This window comes from Macrotis lagotis, chromosome 7 (assembly GCF_037893015.1).
Source record: "Macrotis lagotis isolate mMagLag1 chromosome 7, bilby.v1.9.chrom.fasta, whole genome shotgun sequence".
Lineage (NCBI taxonomy): Eukaryota > Metazoa > Chordata > Mammalia > Peramelemorphia > Peramelidae > Macrotis > Macrotis lagotis.
The window spans coordinates 8474318-8497698 of record NC_133664.1 but is presented as its reverse complement, the minus strand read 5'-3'; the positions used below and the strand labels follow the sequence as shown (position 1 = coordinate 8497698).

The 23381-nt window shown below is 42.6% G+C and overlaps 1 protein-coding gene across 2 annotated transcripts in view; it reads right to left on the bottom strand.

Moving 5' to 3' along the window:
- Positions 1 to 1388: 1388 nt before the first annotated feature.
- BZW2 (basic leucine zipper and W2 domains 2) overlaps positions 1389 to 23381 on the bottom strand; it is a 56521-nt gene continuing 34528 nt past the window's right edge. For both annotated transcript variants that reach the window (XM_074195419.1, XM_074195418.1), the window contains exons 6-12: positions 22007 to 22142; positions 19593 to 19702; positions 14643 to 14813; positions 13247 to 13393; positions 11803 to 11941; positions 2833 to 2955; positions 1389 to 1796 (exon numbers count right to left, since the gene is read on the bottom strand). In XM_074195419.1, coding sequence (XP_074051520.1) covers positions 1768 to 1796; positions 2833 to 2955; positions 11803 to 11941; positions 13247 to 13393; positions 14643 to 14813; positions 19593 to 19702; positions 22007 to 22142 — 855 coding nt within the window. In that variant the 3' untranslated portion in view covers positions 1389 to 1767. The remainder of the gene's footprint in view (positions 1797 to 2832; positions 2956 to 11802; positions 11942 to 13246; positions 13394 to 14642; positions 14814 to 19592; positions 19703 to 22006; positions 22143 to 23381) is intronic.

Here is a 23381-nt window from a genome sequence, read left to right as displayed (position 1 = left end):
ACGGCTATTTATCTTCTCGTCCCCAGTTTCTACATATGTGGAACACATGGGAAGAGAATTACAAAGTTTGCAGTATTAAAATGAGTCAATGGGATGCTTTGCTCAACACGCGGATGTTGCAAGTTTGGGAGAGAAATGTAGTTTTGTTTCTGTCTCTGGGATGGGTCACATGCTTTACCATAAGTCCTTCAGAGAAATTGCTTCAATATTTTTCCCACAGTATCCACTGGTAGCTGTATTTCCTCCATCCCATTCCCCTTCACCCCCATTTATTTTATTCTGTCTCTCCTTTCAACCATCCCTCCTGCTTTTGTATTGCATCTGACTCCCCTCTCCCTCTCCCATTCCTTTTATCTCCCATATTCCTTTAGGATAAGATAGAGAATTGTACTTTCTAGTAGAGTCTTAAAAACAAAGACACTTCCCTGTGGCCGGATTTGATCTGGAACGTTCTCAGAAAGCCTCCAGAGTGGAACAAACCTGCCATGGTTGATGGATGGAGGCCACTGGTGGGAGCCGCTCTTGAGTATTCTAAGTCTCATCTATGCTGCCTTAGCAAGGCCTCCTTGGAAGGGGCCAGAAGGATGCCAGTCTCCCAGGCAACCAGAGGCTGCTGCTCCCAATGCAGCCCTGGGCCTGGGTTCCCAAGCGTGAAGGGAAATTGGCCCAAGGGAAGGCGGCCTCATACCAGAATCGTCCTGAGCCGATGCCTAGCACTGGGGCCCACAGGATAGGAGTGTTGAATAAATGCTGGGGTTGGTGGGGGGCCTCTGAAGGAGAAGTCTTGAATGACTCCTCTGTTCCTTTCTTCCTACAGGGAACAGGCCCATCTCTGGGTGGTCAGGAGCCAGAGCAGAATCACAGAGGGAAGGGACCTCAGGGACATCTCAGGAAACTGGATGCCAGAGTCTTCTCTAAAACAAGTCTTCTTTAACTTGGAGACATCGAAATGAGGGGGAATTCTCCATCAGGTGCCCATTCTACCTCAGGTGCCCATTCTACCTCAGGTGCCCATTCTACCTTGGACAGACTTTCTTCTCATAGATTGATAGCTAGGTGCAAGCTTGGAGGCCACAGACTCCAACACCCTAATTTGACAGATGAGAAATGAGACAAAGAGGACTTAAGGGACTTGTCCAGGGTCACAAAGGCAAAATTCAAACCTCGGACATTCTGACTCAAACTTCAGTGGGTCCCGGGCAGAGCAATATTCATTATGATGCTCTAGCATGCACTTAATGTGCCATCCTATATAAATGGTAGCCTGTGGGAGAGAACGAGAGCCTCGAGAAATGACCAATTTAGGAAATCTGTTGCATGGAGAAGACACACCCCAGGCCAGAGTGGCCTCTGGGGCTTTGAGGAAGAACAAGAGTTCTGGTGCTCTGGTTTTTAAAAAAGCCATTTATTATTTTTTTTTTCATTTAAAAAAGTGGTTTTGTCCGATCACATACACAAGCAAATACAGAACTAGCAACACAACCCTGTGATAGCCCCTGGTTGGGTGCCTGGAAGGGCAGTTAAAAACGAGGAAGCCTTGGGGAGCCTGGACTCATCTCTCTCCCGGAGGCCCTGCTGGATGGCTTTGTCTGAGAGACCAGAGGAGGCAGGCAGGGTTCCCAGGAGCCTCAGACCTGAGGCCCCTCACACAAGGGCAGCCTCGACTACTTTTCTGCAGACACGGGAGCCTCTCCTTGCTTCCTGAAGGAGATGGCCTTCCCAAAGAGGCCTTCATGATGGCCTGGAGAGCGGGCTTGACTTTCTCATCTAACTCTCTTCGCCTTCGGATTCAGACTCTGAAGGAAAAGAAAAAGACGAGAGAAGGGACATTTTTCAGGTCCTTTTGTGGTCACAAAAGAAAGGAAAGAAAACACCAAATTACAGACCTTTCACAAAAACACAAGTTTGCACAAATCTCTTCTCCATTTCACAGGTAGGAGGGCCCCTCTGGAGGGGTGCCTACAGTGCCACGTGAGAGAGGTGGAGAGGAGAGGAAACACAAGGCTTGGTCCCCGATGACAGTAGGTGCCTACTGAGTGGTGGCTGCAATGCCATTTGTAAAGGGCTATACTGTCTTTTTTCCCTAAGAAAGGCTTTTTATTGAGTTCTTGTGCATTATTTTGCACAGATTTTTATTGCTTTGTGTTTAAATTTTTTTTATGTTATCTATTTATTAGCAATTTTATTGTTTATTGCCCTGACACCTAGCATCCTCTGCCTCATTCCCCACCCCCATCATTTGAACATCATCTTCAACAAAATTCACTGAGGCAGCTAAAGTCTGATGTCAACAAAGACTGTAAGTCCATAGTGACTAATTCATATGTGTAAAAAGAATGGGCCTAGAGTATGTGTGTGTGTGTGTGTGTGTGTGTGTATGTATACATGTTTGTATATGAATAAAGATATGTAGCTGTCTACATTGATTAAATCAATTTGTATAGAAATATAAATAAAACATAAAATTTGTATATAAAATACATATAAAAATTATATATATATATATATATATATATATATATATATATATATGTTTCTTTTGAGCCCTAACTGACTAGGATTATCTATGAATAACTTTCTTTGTTTGCCTCCACTAGGGAATGATAATCCAGGTGGTCATCTCTCTGGGGAAAGGTTATATCCTGGATAGGAAAAGCAGGACCAAAGTAAAACATGAAGAAAAATACTTTTTGATCTCAAAAGAAGCTATTTAAGAGGTGGTTGATATAGTTGAAAAACAACCAACCAATAAAACCAATCTCTCCCAGTCAAGGCATCCCAGTTCCTGCCTGCAGGCCCTGCAGCAAAAAGGTCTTCTCAATAGGGCCCTACCTTCCTCTGCATTCTGCAGCCACTCGACAAACTTCTTCATCTGGTCCAGAAAGACACTCTTGCCTTTAGCCACATGGGCTTCCTTGTACCACTTCAAGATTGCTTCTTCACTTAGGACATCAGCTGTAAAGAAGAGAGAATAGCATGGAAGGTGTCAGGGCCCCGTGGGGAAACAGACCTCCCAAAACCATGAACCCCTTTCTAGGCTATGTCTTGGGCCAGAACCAAGGGATACTCTATTTTCACAAGATACATGCTCCCTAAATCAATAGAAATGATAGAAAGATCCTCCTAATGTCTCCTGCACAAAACTGAAATCAAAGTCTGCAAAATTCTAGAAATAATAAGTGTGTCTGATATGTGAGGTTTGAGGTGGGCAAAGTGCTTTCCAACAAAAAATGCATTCCAACCTCAAAACCACTCTAGAACATATATATTGCAGGTTTTACTATTCCTTTTTTGTAGGTTCTCAGAAGGTTATGAGCCTCCCATGGTCACCAGCTAGTCAGTCAGAGGTAAGATTCGAATACCATTCTAATTCCTGACTCTCTTTCCCTTCTAGAATACACAACCACCTTTGAGGTCTTCTGTCCTGAGATATCCCTCTGTAAGGCATTCTCCAATTGGTGAATGCCTCCAGAACCTCCATTTTATGGAAAGGATCAGATTGGCCCTCATACCCCATCAGCTTTTTTTGAGTTTCAAGTCATCAAAATTATGTCTGCATGCTGGGAAGGAGGATGGGAGGCCACCTAATCCAAATCCTTCACTTTAAAATATGTGAGACAGGTGCAAAGATATGAGAAGACTTGTCAAAGGTCATATATTGAGGTACTAGCCCAGCAGAGATGAGAATTCCATTTCTTAAGCCCTCACCCAAAGTTTGTGCTTTCGTAATAGCAGGTTATCTCCTAATGTCTTAGGTTCTTACATCTTCAAAAACTATCCAGTCATGGATTTTCTTCTCATCAATGAGCATCATCAAAGAAATGGTCAGTTTTATTGACTGTTGACAAATTGGCAAAATATTAACAAATATTTATTAACCATATATAATATATGTATATGTACATATACATACATATATATATATATATATATATATATATATATATCCTAAGGAATCCATGTCTTCTAGAAAGATTTACAATAAGGGTTTGAAACCAAAATAAATTTCAGGTTAATCTTGTGTCAACTCAAACTCAGATCATCCATGATGCCTTGTTTAAGAGGTAAAATTTGAGCTGTTGAGATACAAGGAGGCAGAGGGAAGGAGGACATGCCTGGCAGGTGAGTGGGACAGGCTATACAAGGGAGGAAGGTGAGAATAAAATAACTTGTTAATGGAACGGCCTGAAGGACAAATTGTTTGGATCAGAAAGTAAATTTAGGAGCCTAGAAAGATAGATTAGTGCTAGCATGAGGAAAGTGGAAATTTTTATTTGATTCTAGAAACAGCATGGGGAAGGCAGAACTAAGATGAAAAAGCAGCTTCAAGAAAAAGAGTGATGGTATCCCCATCCACTTCCACAAAGATCAAGAAAACACACCAAATTGAGTTATAACAGGAAATCCAAGACCAAAATCGCAGTAAGTTCCATTTCCAACTCTGGTCAGCATAGAGATACGGGTGGAAACATCACACAGCTAAGTGTCTGGTTGAATTTGAACTCAGTTCCTCTGGATACCAGGCCTAACACTATATCCACTGCACCATCTTGTTGTCCCTTCTGGAATATACAACCATCTTTGAGGTCTTCTCTCCTGAGACATCCCTCTGTAAGGCACCCCCTTCTATTGGCGAATGCCTCCAGAACCTCCATTTTTATGGAAAAGACCAGACCAGATCTCATACCCCTATCAGCCTTGTTAGGGCTTCAAGTCATCAAAATTATGTCTGCATGCTGGCTACCTTCATCTCTCTCTCTCTCTCTCCCCACCCCCAAACCCCCACATTTCTACTCCTGTTTATCTCCTTGAGGACAAGGACTTTCTTTTTTGCTTCTATTTCCTAGCCCTAGCAAGTGCTTGTGCTATAAGTAAGGCTTGGTAAGTCCTTGCTTGCATCCTTTCTTCCTTCTTCCCCCAATGCTGTCTGGAACCTGCCACGTTCCACTGAGAAAAGGCAAGAATTCCAGATGGAAGGGAGTCTCCAGTTCTATCACTGAACCAACAGAGCTTTCCAGTGGCTGAGCTCAGCAGTGATGTACTGGAACTTCCAACTAAAAGCAAGGTAACAAAAAATGTTATTAATCAAGAATCTGAAGAACTGAAACTAGGAAAGCAGTAATGAGACTGGATCTTGGGTGAGGCCACTTTGGGAACCCTGAAAGGGTCTCAGTCTTCAGTCAGAGCTAGTTAATGCTGAGGACCTAGAATAATACAACATTCAATAGCTTTAAAAAGTAGCAAAAAGATCTGAGGACAAAAACTCACCTCAAACATTCCTGCAAGAAGAGAATAAAGCTAGCTCTAACATACTGTTTGAAGTAAAAGAAAAAGTGAAAGAATGAGAAAACAACAACAAAAAAAAAAAACAAATGAATCCCACCACAAAGAGATATGGTGACAGAAATGCTCAGGACAAAAATCTAGAACAAGTGATATGACTCCAAAACACTTTCAAGCAAAGTCTCAAGGAAAAACACAGATTGAGTCAAAGATTGAGTCAAAGCCCAATCAGAATTCCAGGAAGAGATGAAGCAAGAGTTTGTTGGGGTTTTTTGGTTTGTTTTAAAGCTAAAATTGTTTCAAAAGCTAAATGAGAGTAGTAGAGGAAAAAAATGGGGAAAAAATCAGACTGACAGAAAAAAAGATTTGGAAAGAAAATTAGTAGCTTGGAAGAAGAATACAAAACATTACCCCCAAAAAAAAATTCCTGAAAAATGAGAATTGACTAGATGAAAGATAATGGTGACATGAGGTATCAAGAAATATTTTAAAGGTGACAAGATTAGAAAAATTGAAGAAAATGTGAGGTATCTCAATAAAAAATGGATTTTTCTAGGCCAAAGAGATCATAGGAGTTCATGGAGAGATAATTTGAAAATCACTGGAATATCTAAAGGTATAAACAAAAAAATCCCATAAATCTTATTTCAAGAAATCATAATGGGGGGCAGCTAAATGGTGCATGAATAGAGTACCAGCCCTGAAGTCAGGAGGACTTGAGTTCAAATTCAGCCTCAGACACTTGATAATTACTTAGCTGTGTGACCTTAAGCAAGTCGCTTAACCCCATTGCCTTGGGGGAAAAAAATCATAAAAGAAAGTGCCCAGATCTCTTATAATCAAAGATCAGAGTAACAAAAGAAATAATCCATTTGATCATCTCCTAAAAGAAATCCCAAAATGAGTATTCTTGCCACCAAAAATAATTGAGCTTCTAAGTCAAAGAAAATAGTGTAAGCAGCCAGAAAGAAAGCATTTAAGTCCTGAAGAATCACACAAGATATAGCAACAACCACTTAAAGAAACTGGGATCTTGGAATACAAAATTGCAGAAGGCAAAAGATCTAGGCTTACAATCAAGAATAATTTAACCAGAAGAACAGAAAACAATTTTAGAGCTGAGCAGAAACTGAAATACAAACATGGGATCAAGAGAAATATAAAAAGGTAAATATGAGAAAGCAATCATAAAGGACTAAATAAGGACAAACTGTTTAAATTCGAATATGGGAAGGTGATCCATGTAACTTCTCAGAACTTTCATAAAAGTCATCAGGGGTCATAGGGGGCATCTAATTAGACAATAGGCCTGGATTTTAAAATAAAAAGGGAAGGGGAAGGGGAATACATTTTGGGAATGGGAAAAAGGAGAGAAAGGAAAGGGAAAATTATGCATATAACTGGGATGCCCAGATGTACAAATAAGGAGGATGATGGAGGAGTTACTGACACTTGAATCTTACTCTCATCTAAATTAAGAAGAGTCAGATGTTGAGCAGAAAACATGGAAACAGAAGGGAAAGGAGAGAAAGAGGTTGGTTAAGAGAAGAATTAGACTAAAAAACTCCCTAAGGAGTATGAATTTTGAAGAGAGATTTAAAAGAAAGTAATGAATGAACAATAATATCTTATTGGGCTCTGGGAAAGGGAAAGAAACTATTGTAGGGGAATAGAAATAGGTTACAGCAAACCTCAAGATGGATACTGAATTCATTCATTTTTAACCACCATCTTCTCTTTTAAGAAGGGAGGGGTAGGAAAAGTTTAAGAGAATAGGATGGAGCGGAAAGCAAAATGAGCAATCATGACTAGGAATAGGAAGGGGATTAACCCACTTAGAAAATCAAAGTGGATACCAGAATGGATTCAAAATCAGAATCTAACAATATATTAATTATAAGAAACAGAGTTGAAATAGAGAGATATACGCAGAGTTAAAATAAGGGGCTGGAACCAAATCTATTGTCCTTCATCTGAAGTTTAAAAAAAAAGACACAGATGGTCATCATGTTCTCAGACAGAGACATAGAATAACTAGACTGACTTAAACGAGATCAACAGGGTTACTAGAGCAGCTAGGTGATGCAGTGGATAGGGTTCCAGGCCTGGGTTCAGGAAGAGTCATCCTCATGGTCTCAGACACTTGATAACTGTGTGACCCTGGGCAAGTCCCTTCCCCCTGTTGCCCTCAGTTTCCTCATCTGTAAAATGAGCTGGAGAATGAAATGGCAAACTACTCCTGTATCCTTGCCAAAAAACAAAACAAAAACAAATGGGGTTATAAAGTATCAGAAATAACCATAAAATGACAGAAAAACCAAAAATAAGGAAACCACATTTTGCCAAAAGGTATTATAGATAGAATTTGAGCACCAGGGCTAGAGCTACAAAATACCAACATGCAGCAATAATAAAAAGTTGCTTGTATTTTACAAGTTGTGTCTCCCAGCATGGTCCTTAAGAGAAAATACTGTTTTTTGCCTTTCTTTGAATCCCCAGCATTTACATAGCACTGTGCATATAGTAGGAACTTAATAAATGCTTGCATATTTATTGATTATGCTTTATATCATAAGGAATTCTAATAGAAGATTCTATAAGGGTGTCCAGATTTTATAAAACTAAGAATTTTTTTTCATCTCCCAGAGGGATGGGAATAACAGTGCTTGAAAAGATAGCCTAAGCCAATAGTCTTGAACTGACATAGTAATCTGAGGGAAAAGACATAAATTTGCCCTTGGGAAAGTAAAAAGAAAAAGCAGTTATGTCTGAAAGAATGGACTTAATGCAAAAATTTTCTATTTATAGATGTATTTCTTCAAAGTAAAATAAATTCAAAATCAGAGGACAGGTAGTCTAGAAAGCTTGCCTTCTTTATCAATGGAACAATCACCATCTTTTCTCTGAGCTCTGTGAAGCATTATTCGAATTCATTATTGCATACAGACCTATTATTTCAAGAAAAGATTTTCATCTGCTGTCACTCACAAGCTTCTCAGTTCAGTAATGCAGCCTGACAAAGAGGGATCATTAATCACTTCTCTGAGCTGATTTGAGTCACTGGGATCATTGGAAAGAATTTGGTAAATCATATTTTAAACAATGAGCAAAAATGTTCATAGAACCTGGGTAGTTTCTATAAAGGACTGTCATTGACAAAATGCCCCCAAAGCAGATGGAACAGCTTCCCCACACAACATACATCCTGATGACCCAGGAAAATAGAAACTTGTAAGTTTAAGCAATATGTACTTTCTCTAGAATGAGCAAATAGCCTGGAAATTCCTGGGGGCTCAATTTTGCCCCAAATTCCTAGGGTCCTAGTTTACCCAGTTTCTATTTCTAGTTTTAGGGTTAATCCATTCCTATTCATAGTATGATTCTTCATTTTGCTTTCCCCTCCATCCTATTCTCTATTTATTTCTATTAGATTTCATGATTACTTTTTTGATTTCATACCACAGTGTTTCCCTTTAACTCATCCCATCCTCCATCCCCTCCAACCAGAGTGGCCACTCAACAACCAACTTTTCCCTCGACCAGCCCCTCCTAACTATGACTCTGCTTTATCCCAATCATTCCATGCCAAAAAAGTCTGTAAAATGAGAGCCCTATAGAACCATCTAAAGAGTTCTTAAAAACACTAATTTATATCCCTTGTAAACTCTTAAGAGATAAAATATTTTCTCCATAAAATTTCTTGAAAGGCATAATGGAAAGAGTACTGGCTTGGCAATCAGAGGAAATGGGTTCTGATGCTCACTACCTGTGTGATTCCAGGCAAGTCACTTGCCTCCCCAGGCCTCAGGTTCCCAAACTGTAAAATGAGGGGGCTGGATGCAACAGCTCCCCAACAGCTCAAGATTTAGGAATCAGCATCGATAGAAGCAGCTTGGGAGCTATCCATAGGAGAGTGCTGGAGCATGCACCTGTTCTTCATAACTGTTTCCCAGCAATTATTCAGTGAATCCTAATAGGCACCAGAATAAGAAAAAAAGGAGGACAACCCGGTCTTCGGTCAGTGATGTAATGATTTACCTAACAGAGTTCAACCAAGGCTTTTCTAGTCATAGAAAAATCTCAAAGAAAATCAGATTGGTTCAGGAAGACTTCAAAATAACTGGTGGGAAGAATTACTTTTCAGAATGCTCACAATAAGGGTGGAAATGCTTTTCTTAACAGAAGCACAGAACAAAATCATTTTCTCTCAAGTTGACCTGGAATAGAGCCATTATCCCCCCCAAAACCAGACTGTAATTGGTTGGGTGGCATCATAGATCATTTATATACAAAATGGTACAAATGAGATTCATTTCCAGCTGGCAGTACAAAATCAGGAGAGTCTAGTCATGCAGAAGCCATGAGCCTTGTGTGCTGGGCTCCAGTGCCAGCAGAGTCTACACTGTCCACCTTGCCTTAGGCTTAGCTCACATGTGGTTGTGACAGATATGCAGCCAAAAGTCCAGTTCACCTGTAATCAATCCATCAAACAACGAACATTTGCTGGTGCCAGCTGTGTATCAGGCCCTGGGAATACAGACAGAGGAGAATACTACTTCTGTCCTCCAGATTGTTCTCTGACGAGGGGCAGGGAAATGGAAGGGAGGAAGGGAGAAAAACGTAAAACTTAAAACCTTTCCAAAAAATGAATGATGGAAACTATTATATGTTGTTGGAAAAACAAATTTTAAAATGTACTTTTTAGGTTTTTTCCTAGGCAATGGGGTTAAGTGACTTGCCCAAGGCCACACAGCTAGGTAATTATTAAGTGTCTGAAGCTGGATTTGAACTCAGGTCCTCCTGACTCCAGGGTCAGTGCTCTATCCACTGCACCACCTAGCCACCCCCAAATTTTAAAAATGTAAAAAGAAATGTGTAGCAAAATAAATAAAATGCAATGCAAAAAAAATATAAACTCTGGTACTTCAGTACTCTAATTGATAGCTCTCATAAAAGCTGGAGTGGGAGAGATGTTGACCCTATGGCTTGAGGCCTGGGGAAGTTCAAACTGGGCAGTAATGAGGCCCTGTTTGGGCCTCTGTTTCTCTATAAAAGGGGAACACTGGATTAGGTGGCTTCTGGGAACCCTTTGAAGTCCAGATCTGGGGTCCTAGGAGGATTCCACATTGGACACATGAAGTAGGGCTGGACAGAGCAAGACTGGGGGATAACAGGTCCTGTACTGGGAGGTGGTGCCTAGAGACAAAGACAACTGGGCAGTGTGAGTCTTATAGGGTCAGTGAGCCAACTGAGAGGGCAGAGGGAAGGGGTTCTAGCTGATTCAGCAGGATTGTTGGGCCAGGTTACTCATTTAAAGAAACAAACAGAAGGCCAGTTGTTATGGGGCTCCCAGAGAGGGAAGGGGAAGGGGGCAAAGGAAGAGAAATATTAGAGGAGAGAGCACTGGACTTGGAGGCAGGAAGATGTGAGTTCAAATCCAGATTTCTATCTATACACTTCAACTCTTCCTGCCTCAGTTTACATAACTATAAAGTGGAGATAATAACAGCACTTATGAGAATCAAATGAGGTCCTAACTGTAAACTACTTGGCACATGATAGATTCTGTAGAATTGCTTAAATGACATCTCACGACACCTGCCCAGAGCTCTCTCTGGAGCCCTTGGTCCTGTCCCAAGAGACCCACTAAAACCCAGCCAGTGATGCCAGGGCTGCTGGTTCCGTCTCTCAGCCAAGGTGGGCCAAATCACTGCCACTGAGCCTGCCTTGGACTGGAAGTCCACCATTGGCGGCCCTTCCTTCCCAAGCAGAGGAATGCAGCTGATGCTTGAGATCTGCCCCCTCCAGGCTCTCCTTGTGAGTGTCAGTGAGTGGATGCCAGCTTCCTAGGCTGACATGCCAACAGCACCTCTGAATATGCCCAGCATAACTTCGGGAGGCAGCAGCTATTGGGTTTCTCCAAGCCAATAAAGCCTGACAATCTATTGCCATTGCTACTCAATTTATCTGAGAACACAGTTCTTACTGCAATGACTCCTCTTGGGCATTTAAAAACAAAATTAAAATGAATTCCTAATCCACTTTCTACCTGCTTCCTTTTCTTCCCAGTGTATAGGTCCCTTAGAATCTCTCTAGCAGATGCACAAACAGTTTGGGGCATCATCTTTACTCTCAAGCTGCTGAATTGAGAAAGTTTTGTAGCATCCATGGACCAGGGACTGTGCAAGTCTCCATAGCAACCATGTCCCAACCAACCCATTTGGACACTCGTTTCAAGGGGAAGACCACAAGAGCCATTTGACCGACCGTGGACATCCTCTGGTCATTGGCCTCATAGCACCTGGAAGGGTCATGTGGCACAGGATGCCATTCACCTTGACTTGGCCGTGATTTCCAACTAGGGGCCACCCTGGCTCAGGGCAGACACCAAGACACTGTGGGTCTTCCTCCCATCTGGAGAGGTTGGCCCAGCTCTGATCCACCCCACTGCATGCTATGTCTCTTCCTTTGGTGCCAAGAGCATCACTGGGTGCCACAACCTCTCCAGGGAAGACCAACCTTTGTAAAAGAGGACCACGATCTTGGGAAAGGCTTTCATGAAGTGGATGTTGTCGTAGCAATATTCCTGGACTTTCTGTAACAGGATTATCTCAGACTGGCCTTGGGAGCTGAATGCAGCCAGGAGTGGAGCATATTGCTGAAAAGGAAGGGGAAAGAACAGGATGAATTTACCCAGGAAATGGAGAGGCCAGAGGGCAGCTCCATGGCTCAGCCCATGAGATCCAAACTTAGCATCAGAAGCCCCTAGTTCAAATTCCAGCTTAGTCACCTCCTGGCTGTGTGACCTGGGCAAGCTTCAGTTTCTTCTGTAAAGGAGATTTTGCCATTTCTGAGCATTTTCTAGCTCTGCTGTAAACTTTTTATTAGTTTATATTATTTTATAAATAATAACCTAGATGATCTCTTCTTGGAAGTTTTCTCAGTTAGGATGTATGGGTGACCATGCTCCAGAGCAGCAAGGGACCTCAGAACCCATCTTGCCTAAGCCCTGTGTCTTACACATGAGGAAACTGAGTCCAAGAGAGCCTTAGGTCACACAGGGAGCAAATATGAGATTTGAAGCCACGTCTTCTCATTCCAGAGCCAGTGAGTGCCCTGTCCATGTTACTATTCAGCCTCCAGGATTTATTATACTGGGTTCTAAAGTTTCCAAAAAGCTTTCTTTACAGTAAGGTTGCGAGGTAAAGGGGACGAGTGTTATTATTATTATCCCTACCCATTCTACAGATGAGACAAATCAGGCTTAAAGAGGCCATGTGATTAGCCTTTGGTCTTAGTGATGGGATTCTAATTGGAATGGACCCTATGGGCCAGCGAGTCCAACCTCTCCATTTTACAAATGGGTCTCCCATGACTAGAGATGTGCTGACTGGCTCAAAATCCTAGAGAAGGAATATGAAGCCAACTTGGACTATACATCCCATACATTGGCTCCAAGGGAGTCACCTAATTGATTAGAGCATGACTCGATGGCCTAAAAGTCCTGTATTTCATGAATATTTATAAAGTCAAAGGATTGGTATCCACCTCTCTAATAAGGAGGTCTCCTTCCAGTGTGGGAGGAATCCTGAGCTCTTTGAGGCTCTCCTACCAGCAATGATGGTTCTGACCAAGCCGGAATGGACCAGATGGGCACCAATTGGTGAAGACTGGGGAAAATGGTTATCACTACATGCACTAAATAAAGCAGGGAAAGAGCCTTCTTCTAGGACACAGAGGGGTTGGCTCTACATTGGCAAAAGAAGGCCCAACCCTGCCATCTTCACTGAAGCCAGTCCTATGTCTCAGGGTTCCCAGAAGCCTTCAGATTATTGACAGGCATCTCCTTTGTTCCTGGACAATATGTTTGCATACATTAAATCTGGTGCTTTCGGGAGTAAGATTCCAGAAGACAGGACTTGGGGGAAGAGAAGCAGGTTCCCCCCTCCTTGCCCACCCTAACCTTGAGGTGCTTGAGGGCTTGTTCAGCCACAAGCTCTTCTTTCTTATTCCACTCGACTGCATTCATGACACAGGTCCACAGGAGCCCAATGACTGCCGTTTCTGCCAAGGTGTTTCTCTTCATCTCCTCTTTGACATAGAGCACAATCTGTCATGGGGAGAGAAGCAGAGATGGAGAGACCTCGCACTTACCTTCTCAACTTTCCCTACTATCCAGGGGCTTTGAGTAAGCCAGGCACATTCTGCACTGTCCTTCTCTGCCCTTGGTTCCTCAGAAGGGAAGGAGCCCCATTGTTTTGTTCTGGGAGCGAGCCTACATCAAGACCAAAAATAAATCTGCTGAGTTCTGGCCAGCAGCCCTGGATGCAGCTGCTGGGAGAAATACTTCTCAGAAGCAGAGTGAACTAATCAGAGCGGGGAGAATTACAACACTCCTCGAGAATTATTGCTCAACCTGAAAGGTCCACTTTGTACCATACCGAAATTGCGGTGGATACACCAAAAGACATGTAACTAGGGTGGGGCATTGGGGGTTTTGTTCAGATCATCAGACTTGAGGGTGCCAACAGCCCTGTGCCAGATGGGCATCTTCCTCCTAAGCAGTTGCCACCAGGTGGAGCACTTGCTCAAACTCATCAGCTTTGCAGATTTTGTAAGAAGGTTAAAATAAAAATACACTCTGAGTGAACTGTGATTTGGACTAACCATGGTGGATTAAAATTTAGAATTATTTTTAAAAATCACTATATCCTTTGACATTGAGTCAAATGAGGTGAAAGATCTCCTATGTGCCAAGATATTCTCAGCATTTATGAAAGTAAATTTTAAAAATTAAAAACCGAGTAGGTTCCCATTGATCAGAGAATGGCTAACAAAATGGGGGTATGTAAATATAATGAAGCATTATTACTATAAGAAGTGATGACCATGAGGAACTTGGAAAAAAATAGGACGACTTAGTTTAGGGAACTCATGGGTCACAAAGTGAGTGAAGCAAGTACAACCAAGAGAATAAGACATATAGCTATGCTAATTTGTACAGAAGCAACCCTAAAATACAATTGAACTCACTCTACTTGGTTTGACTTGGTCCTTGAGACCTGATATGTATTGTGAGACAAACAATGAGAGAAGAAAATATTCTAATGATAGTTTAGCCAATAAGTGTCCTTCCAAAATGAGTAACTCTCAGTGATCATTCCTGCTCTGGTTATTTCTGAAGGTAATGATGTCACCATTCATTTCTGTAACCCTCTGGTCAGTAGTCAACACACATACATATGGTGTGATATCGCAATAACCAGAGGCTGATTCAGTAGCTGGAGCATGTTATTGTGGTGCCCTGGAACACAACAAAATGGGGGACATTCACTGGACCACGCAGCTTGACTACCCACCTCTTTGATGGGACACTCCTGAGATAGACGCTCCTGCAGTTCTTTTTGGAGCTCTTTACGGGTACCCAAGGATTGTTGGACTCGAAGAAAATCAGAGAGTTCTTTCAGACCTGCCTCTGTGAAGTACTTAGCAAAGTGATCCACATTCTGGCGGTTCACTGGAAAAAGTTCCTGGAAAAGACAAAGTAAAGATGATGCTTTACAACAGAGAACTCCAAAAGCTACCATAACCCCCCAAATCTCAGAATTTCTAGAAGTCTACACTTTAAGATATATGGCATTAGAGAGATGTCCTACAATCCCAAATAATTTAATTAATGAGAAACTCTACCCCTGATACCTTTATCACATGAGAATAATTCCTCAATTAACTTAGAGAATCTACTCAAGATATGAACAATTCCTCCACACATTTATTGAGTCAATCAATCAATCAATCAATCCATGGTGGGAAGGAGGTATACAGCGAATACAAACACATGGCCAAAAAAGAAGCATCTGTCATCAATCATTCCTTTTGGGGCTTGAATAAAACTGCAAGTCATTTCCAAATATGACATTCCAATAACAGACTAGTCTAATGATGGTGAAATGATGCCCTTGAGAACTAATCTGGGAGGAAGAGAATGGGAGAGAACTAATTCTCTGTCTCCTACCTACTCTCTTTGACTTGTTGGCAAACCAGGACACTCTTGAAGACAATCAGTTGGAAAACAGTTGCAGAGATGGAGACAACATCATGTAGTACATGGAGGAAAAGTCATGGGATCAGCAAAACTTGGACTCATGTCCTGCCTCAAGAACAACAGCTTGACTCCATATACTGTAAAAGTGATTGGATCTTTCAATTTTTAGCATCTTTCTGTTAATATAGTACAGCGATTGAAAATTATATACGAAAATTCTTATCATGCTGTCATTAAGGATACCCTCAATGTTATGGTTTATTAGCTGCCAATGTTTTCTCAATTGGCTTTTTATTTCTTTTTTGGTGATACTATCTATGGTTTTTAAAATGCTGTTTTAGAATCTCCTTTTTTTATCTTCCCATCCCCTGGGATATCTTGAAAACTAATCCTGTGTGCCTTTCAAACTGCATCCTCTGTACAATGGGCTGCTTCTGTGTATTCGAGCTTGGTTGCTTCAACAGAAGCCAAGTGTGTTTTATTTCTTCATATATTCAGTCATTCATTCGATGAACATTTATTGGTAATACACCCAGCATAGGCTGGGTGCTGTAAATACCAAGAATGAAATTGGTCCTCCCTTCAAGGAATTCAGATTCCCTCTGGGAGGGGAAGTTGAGGGTGGGGGAAGAAATAAGTAAATAGATAATAAAAACCCAGTAGAGACAGATACTCAGCTTTCATGAACCAAGTGCAGTGGACTCCATTTTCAATGGATCGAAAACTTAGAGAGGGAAGGAAAGGGTGTTTGAGGTCACTCAGTCCTACTCCTTTATTTTACAAATGAGAAAGCTAAATTCCAGAACCAGCACTCAAGCATCATTCCTCCGACTGACTCCAGAACTCTTTTCATGGTACCAGATTGAATGCAAGACTTTGTTCTTAACCTAGCTGCTCAACAAGACTTAATGCATCCACATTGCTCAAGGAGCATTATAAGGAGAGGTCTATGGGACAAGCACCTCATGACATGGAACTGGATGCTGCAACAATTAAAAAACCAGATTGTTCTACCTTGTCTCAGAGAGATCAGAAATGTGAGAAATTTTTCTGAAAAGGGGACAAACACCACAAGGAGATTTTCTTTGTCTTTTAAGACAAAAACTCCCATGTATATAATTAGAAGCATGTTGATTTATATCAGGTTAATAATTAATTTCTCAAGGCTTTTATTTGACCTCCTATCTCTGTTCCATTCTTCTGAAGAAAAAAATGTGTTGGCTGCCTCCAGGAACAATCACCAAGTGGAGCCAAGAGTCCAAATGCAAGAGGGACAGAAGAGAATCGTTCACGATAGAAACGCTGGCAAATCTGTCCCATTGTATATCATTTGTCATTCTTCCAGTTTCATTTGTAAATGCTGCTGGGAGATCTAATACAGAGACTCTCATGCCAAGTACTTTCTCTTCCCTTCTGTTGGATTTTGGCTATCTGTTCTTCATACACTTCCAGAATTTTTTGAAAGGTATAACTTTTTTTGATTTAAATTTCCCCTGACAAGTGCAAGTATTCTAATATAGAGAGTAAAAAAAAAAAAAAACCAAACAAAATAGACAAAAAGAGAATGTAAATGGCCACATGTATATCCATAAACTTTGATGATTTCCCAAGCGTTAAATACATACAGAGTGTTATGAAGGCTAGAGATTCAGCCTTGAAATCCAAGAGGCCAGGGGTCAAGTTCACCCTTTGACACATCTTGGATGTTGTGCCTGAGGATAAATCGCTTCAGCTTGGGGCAGCTAGGTGGCACAGTGGATAGAGCACTAGCCTTGGAGTCAGGAGGGTAGGGCAGACGTGAGCAAAGAGAGATCCCAGATAATAGACATAAAGTCAGAAGGGAGAGGAAAAGACTGCAAAAAGATCTCAGTATTTTAGAGTGTGGAGGGAAACATGGCAGAGGGGGAAATGGAAAGGTAGGAAGGGCTCTCCATGGCAAACAGAAGATCTTAGATTTGATCCTTGGGGTTAAAAGGGAGTCACTGGAGGCTACTGAGAGGAGGGGGGAAATGTGACTATTTCAGCCTTGTGCTTTATAAGGGAATTTTAGATTGATAGCTAGAGGGGTCATGACTGGAGTGAGGAGAGATCCCCCAACAGGGGATCATTGCCATGGTCCAAATGTGAGGTGAGCAGGATCTGTATCAGGGTGGCGCTTGTGGAACTGGGTGATGATGTAAATTTAAGAAATGATGTGAAGTAGAAATGACAATGCTTAGCCTTGGATTGTATTGGAGGAGGGGAGAGAGAGGGAGGAAGAGTCAAGGATGACCCTGGGTGACCGGGAGGCTGGGGGGGGGGTCCCTTTGATAAGGAAGGGTAAAATGCGGAGGAGGGAAGAATGCATGAAGGAAAGAAAAGGCATAAGAAGAAAGAGAAGGGACCTGGTGAATTCAAGATGAGTTCAAAATGAGAGCAAGACATTCAAAAGGTCCAGGAGACAAGACAGAGATTAGGACTAGTGAAAGAGATCTGAGAATCATCTGCATAGAATTGATATTAAAGTCCATGGGAGCTGAGGAGGGCAGGGGAGCAAAGGGGAGAGGAGGGGGTGAGAGTGGCTTGAATGAAGGGGGAGGTTGTACCATAAAACACAGCTGTTGATTACAAAGATTCTTATTCTAATATTTATCATAATTAATTATTAGAATATTTAAAGATGCTGGCAAATTTTCTTTATTTAAATAATACAAAATAAGTGAATTAATTACTCAATACTAGCATAATTAAAAGCATTGGTGAACTTGAAAGATCTCCCCCTAAATTCTAGTGTCTTCCCTCTGCTCAGTATCTTCAGTTCATCCTGGATATATCTGCTTCGTCTTCTTCGACTGGCTTTGAACTCAGATCCTCCTGACTGCAGGGCTGGTACTCCATCCATTGTGTCATCTAGCTGCCCCTATATTTCTTCTTTGTTTTTCTCCTTCTCCTTTTTCTTCTTAGTATTTTTGTGTTTGGTTGTTTGCATACTGTCTCCCTCTTAAGCCTGGAAACTCCTGGAGGACAGGAATCATCTTTTGCCTTTCTTTGCATCACCAGTGCTTAGCATAGTGACTAGCACACAGGAAGAATGTAATAAATGCTCATTTACTGACTGACGATATAAATGGTAGACACTGGCAGCATCAACTATTTCTATTTAGAGTTGAGAGTTCCAGGTGAGGAGACATCCTCTCTCAGTCCAGGTTGGCACATTCTGGGCAATTCAAGGTCTTCAGGAATTGTGTAGAGAAACTCTAAGAACCTCTAAAGTGACGTGCTGCTGTATGACTATGAATCCATTGGACTAGAGGACTCACTGATATATGAAGGGCCCCCCAATCCAAATGTGGCAGAGACAAGGTTTGATTTCAAGCCTTCCTGACTGCAAGGTTGTTTCTTTCTCCACAACACAAATTAATTAAATTTGACACATCACATTTCCTAATTTTTCCATCATTGCCTCCAAGTCTCTCGGAATTCTTCTTGCCTCCAATCCTCCTCCTTTCCTCCTCATTCATTCTTCTTCTTAAGGAGTCATTATCACGATCGGCATCCAAGCCTCTCCATGAGCTCATTCTGCTCCACAGTATCTGCGGGACCTCACACCATAGCTCTTTATTTTCTTTTGACTTTGGGGGTTGAATTTCTTGATAATGTTGCAATAAAGGGACATGCCACAACTTACTCAGACAGGCTCCTGCTGTTGGCAATGACTGTTGCTTCCAAATTTTTACAATTAGAGATGTTGTTGCTGAGAATGCTCATGCCGATAGTCCTCTTTTTCTGTTGGTTTTGATCACACTTTCAAGATACATTCTCCAAAACTGAATCAAGAATTGATTTTTATCCCTTTGAAAGCATATGGCCAGATTGCTCTTCCAGAAACTCCCACAGGTTTTCAGTTCCTCCAAGTGCCAGCAATATTTCAACAACTATTTCCAAATTTTGAATGAGACACTCTCTATAAGTTAGGTTCCATCTGATTTTCACTGACTATGACTTAAAACAGCATGGGTTGCCATGTCTGTAGAAATCAGCACTTTGGGGCTCTACCTCTTAGACCACCCACTCCAAGGTCACCTAGAATGGCATGGGATGAAGAAGCTCAAATGACCAAGAATGGAGCTAAGAGGTGACTGTGAAATTCACTTTCCTTGGAAACGTTCTATTCTCATTGCAGGGTAGAGGGTCCCAGGCATGGTGGGAGAGCCTCGTGACCATTCTAAGCCTAGCTTCCCACTTTCCCAGGGATTCCTCATGGGGTGACAACCATTATACTTACAAGCAACCTCTTGTCCAAGTTGGCCTTTCTCAGAGATGAGGTAACAGAATTGGCATCTTTCTCCGCCATCCATGCTTTAAAGAGTTTGACTGCAAAGGAGGCTGCGATGCCTAATAGAGGAATGAAAAATGTCAGATGAGGAAAGATGGCAGCAATTCAGGAAAAGGCCAACCTCCCCAACTGGCAAAAGGTTCTGCTTTGAAAAAGTTCAGTCTGTGAGAAAACGGAAAGTGGCTCCTTCATTGGATTTGTGTGGGTGAAGAACTGTGGCAGAAATAAAAGGGTAGACATGGAATAGTCCCTGTCCTCGAGGAGCTTCCATTCTACTGGGGGATAGTACAACATAGACAAAGGAGCAATCTAAGGAGGAAGGAACTCTAAATTGGGGTGGAGGGAGAGAAGAGTCAGAAAGACCTCTTGAAGGATGTGCTGCTTGAGCCAAGGAGAGCTGGGAATGGGTTCCATCAGATTGGAAGGACTGAGGAAACCCCCCACTGCCTCTCGTGAACAGAGGACATTTTTGATGCTGGGGGGTAGGGAGTTTCAAAATAAAAGAAGAATTAAAACTATCCTTCCTGGCTTGGCACAGTCACGTTGTCACTGGTTTTCTCCAAGACTTGATTAGGAGACATTCTATCCAAACCTGAACTATTCAAGTATCCCACCTTAACCCTTCCCTCTCCATCTCCAATTGAATGGAAGCTTTCTGAGGGCAAGGAGTGTCTTTGTTTCCCCAGCACCCACCACAGAGCCTAGCAGAGCTTGATAGATTTGGACCAAACGTATTTCAAAATTGTTCATGCACCGATGCAATCTGCCCAAATGGAGAAAGGGAGGCAGCATGGAGGGTCGGATATCTGGAGTCCCTCAGTGAAATGTTCCCTGACACTTTTATGATTATATCACTTGGCCTCTCTGAACCTCAGTTTCCTCATCTGTAAGATGGGAATGATAATACCTGCACGAGGGTTAGTGCAACCCATTGAGTTGCATGAGGTAAGAACTTTACTAAGGAAATGGAAGTGATTATTAAGGGAATAACTCTTATTTAAATGACAATTTGAGAGATTGTTGGTAAACCAATATAGGGTCTGGTTAGAAAACCTAATTTGGGGTGTATGTGTGTTTCACCCCCTTTTGTGTGTTTCCCTCTCCTGAGTGAAAATAAAGAAGCTGGAACATTCCAAGCAGGAACGTTCTCTTCAATGGCTTCTCATTTTCAAACTTGAGACAACACAAGGAGCATCATCATGCTGAAAAACATGGTTCCTTAGAACAGTAGAAGCTGGGGCGGAGGGGAAGGGCAGCGCCGGGCTCATTCAGGAAGCTCTGCATTCAGCTTCTGTCCAAACACAAAGTCTGCTTTAAAGAGAGAATTTCAACATAGATTTGAAAATGTGCTGGTCAAAGACAGCAGGGAGAGGAGTGGGATTTGAACTTGCATTTCCCTACTATAACCCAGCACTTGCCAGTTGGGAAGAAGCTCATGGACAAACCGCCTCCAGTCTGGCTGTGATTTGGGTCTAGAGCTACAGAAACAATGCAGACTGTTTCTCTGCATCCGTTTCCCAACAAAAAGGTGCATTGTGGCTTAAACCACCCAACAACTTGGCCAAGCAGGGTAGGGTCCCAGACCAAGGGTGAAGGACCCCAAAGTGGGACCTCTGAGAGCAGGAGAGGGGAAGGAAGGACTTCTCTCTAGCTGTCCTCTTTCTCTATTGGTTGAATCACCAGAGAGAGAAAGCATGGCAGAGAAGGCCTGGAGCCAAGAGCAGGGGATGGTCACCCCAGGAAGAAGGGGTACCTTTGGACCCTCAGAAATGGGAAGATGGAGCTCAGAGGAGGAACTGGAAGAGATAGGGTGGGGGGACTGCTTTATTTTATCCTTTGATGATATGTGTTGTCTACCATCACATTCTGAGCTTCACCCAGTCTTCTCCTGAATCCTGTGACTCCTTGTGAATGGGTGCGCCCCAGGCTTTTGGGGTGACAACTCTTCTTTCTAAATTCCCTAGCAAAATCCCTTTTGTAAAAACAAATTAAATCTGGTTGGCTAATTGTTCTTGGGAAGCAAATGGTGGGAGGGGGTAGAATGAGCAACAGTACTAGAAACCCCAAGTCCCTCAGTGTCTCCCCTAGGACCCCAAAAGGTTCAGCACCTGCTCATTCCAAGGGCCCAGAATGGAAGCACCTTACTGGACAGGAGAAGCCCAAAGATGCTCTCTGCTTCTATGTATCCATGATTCTCCTGGGTGTGAGCAGACACTCACCCATACCCCCCCACACACACACACACATGGAACCTTTCTTATTCTTGACTCTGTTGGCAAGGGCTACTTCATCTTTGCTAGGCTTTCCCGCCTATGAATGCAGTCCCAGATCAGGGCTAGACACTGAGGCAGGGTTGGAATTACCTTCCTTGACGATACTGTCAGTGAAGAGGCTGGTGAGGATGGTGGCTGGCAGCGTCCCATTGGCCAGCAGGATCCCTGTGAGCATGGCCAACTTGGTCTGCTCCGTTTCCGAGAAGGCTTTCAGGAAAAGGAGGAGCTGTGGGTCAAACCCAAGAGACCATTACCATCAAGCAGGTGGTGCCAATGCCTTTGTGGGCAAGGCTCCCCAGGGATGGGACCAACGACCGCTTGGAACTCAGGTATGCCTGCCCGCTATTGTGCATGAGCTTTGCTCATCGATGTTCACAGCTACGTGATTCCACTGTTGGAGGGCAGACACAGGAGCCCCAAGGAGACGTGGGTCCATGGTCCCAGATCTTAGAGTCCAACTCCATCATTTTACAGAGAAGGAAACCAAGGCCCACCAAGGGAAGGTGTGGAAAAATGAAGTGGATCCAACCCTCACTCTCTCTCCTCGTGGCATCTTGCCTCCACCCAGGTCTCAACAATAATGATGACGACCTCCGCAGAGCTCTCTGGCTCACCAGGCCGAAGGGGCCTTCCGGGAGGGCAGGTGGCTTGGGGGTAGCCGAATGAGGGCCAAAGCTGAAAGGGGGGTGAGTCTCCTCCCCTGGTCCAGAGCCCTCCACTCCTTTTGGACAAATCACATTTGGGGAGTTTTTCCCTTTCCAAGGGCCCCCCAGGCACCATTTTATGGATAATCTCAGGCCCTCTTGTGCTCCCATCTTTTTAAGCCCATAACTCACAGCACCTACAGTCTAGGTTAGGGAGAGGACTAGGACAGCACCCAGCCCCACATTTTACAGATAAAGAAACTGAGGCCCAGAGAAGAGAGTCAATGAATGATGGGATCCATTGGTTAGTATTACTTAAGTGTCAACTATGTGGCAGAGGAACCCAGGTCCTCAGACCCCCAAACAAGGCTCCTTCTAGGGCACCAGACTTATCTACAAATTTTCTTCACCCACAAATTTTTAAGCTATTCTTCTGAATGAAGGATTTTCCCACATTCAAAAATTAACTTTAAAAGGCAGCTAGAGGCTCTATAGATGACTAAGACACTGAAGGACATTCACCCACCCACCCAACTTCATTCTGTAATGGAGGTGCATAGAGATTTCAGAGATCAGAGGTGCCATGGGTGAACCCTGACAGCCCTCTCCTTTTCTTGGCTATTTCTCCAATTCCCATTTGAATTGTGGCATCAAACTAAGATGGATTTCCACAGAAGAGAGTTGTACTCTTTAATCGGCTCCCTTAGGGACCATTTAAAAGAGCACTCTTGGCCAAGGCACTTGTTTTCTATGCTAATTTCCATATATTTTAAATGTTCATCCTTAGCAATAGCTTCATCTCCCCACAGGGAACCCATTGT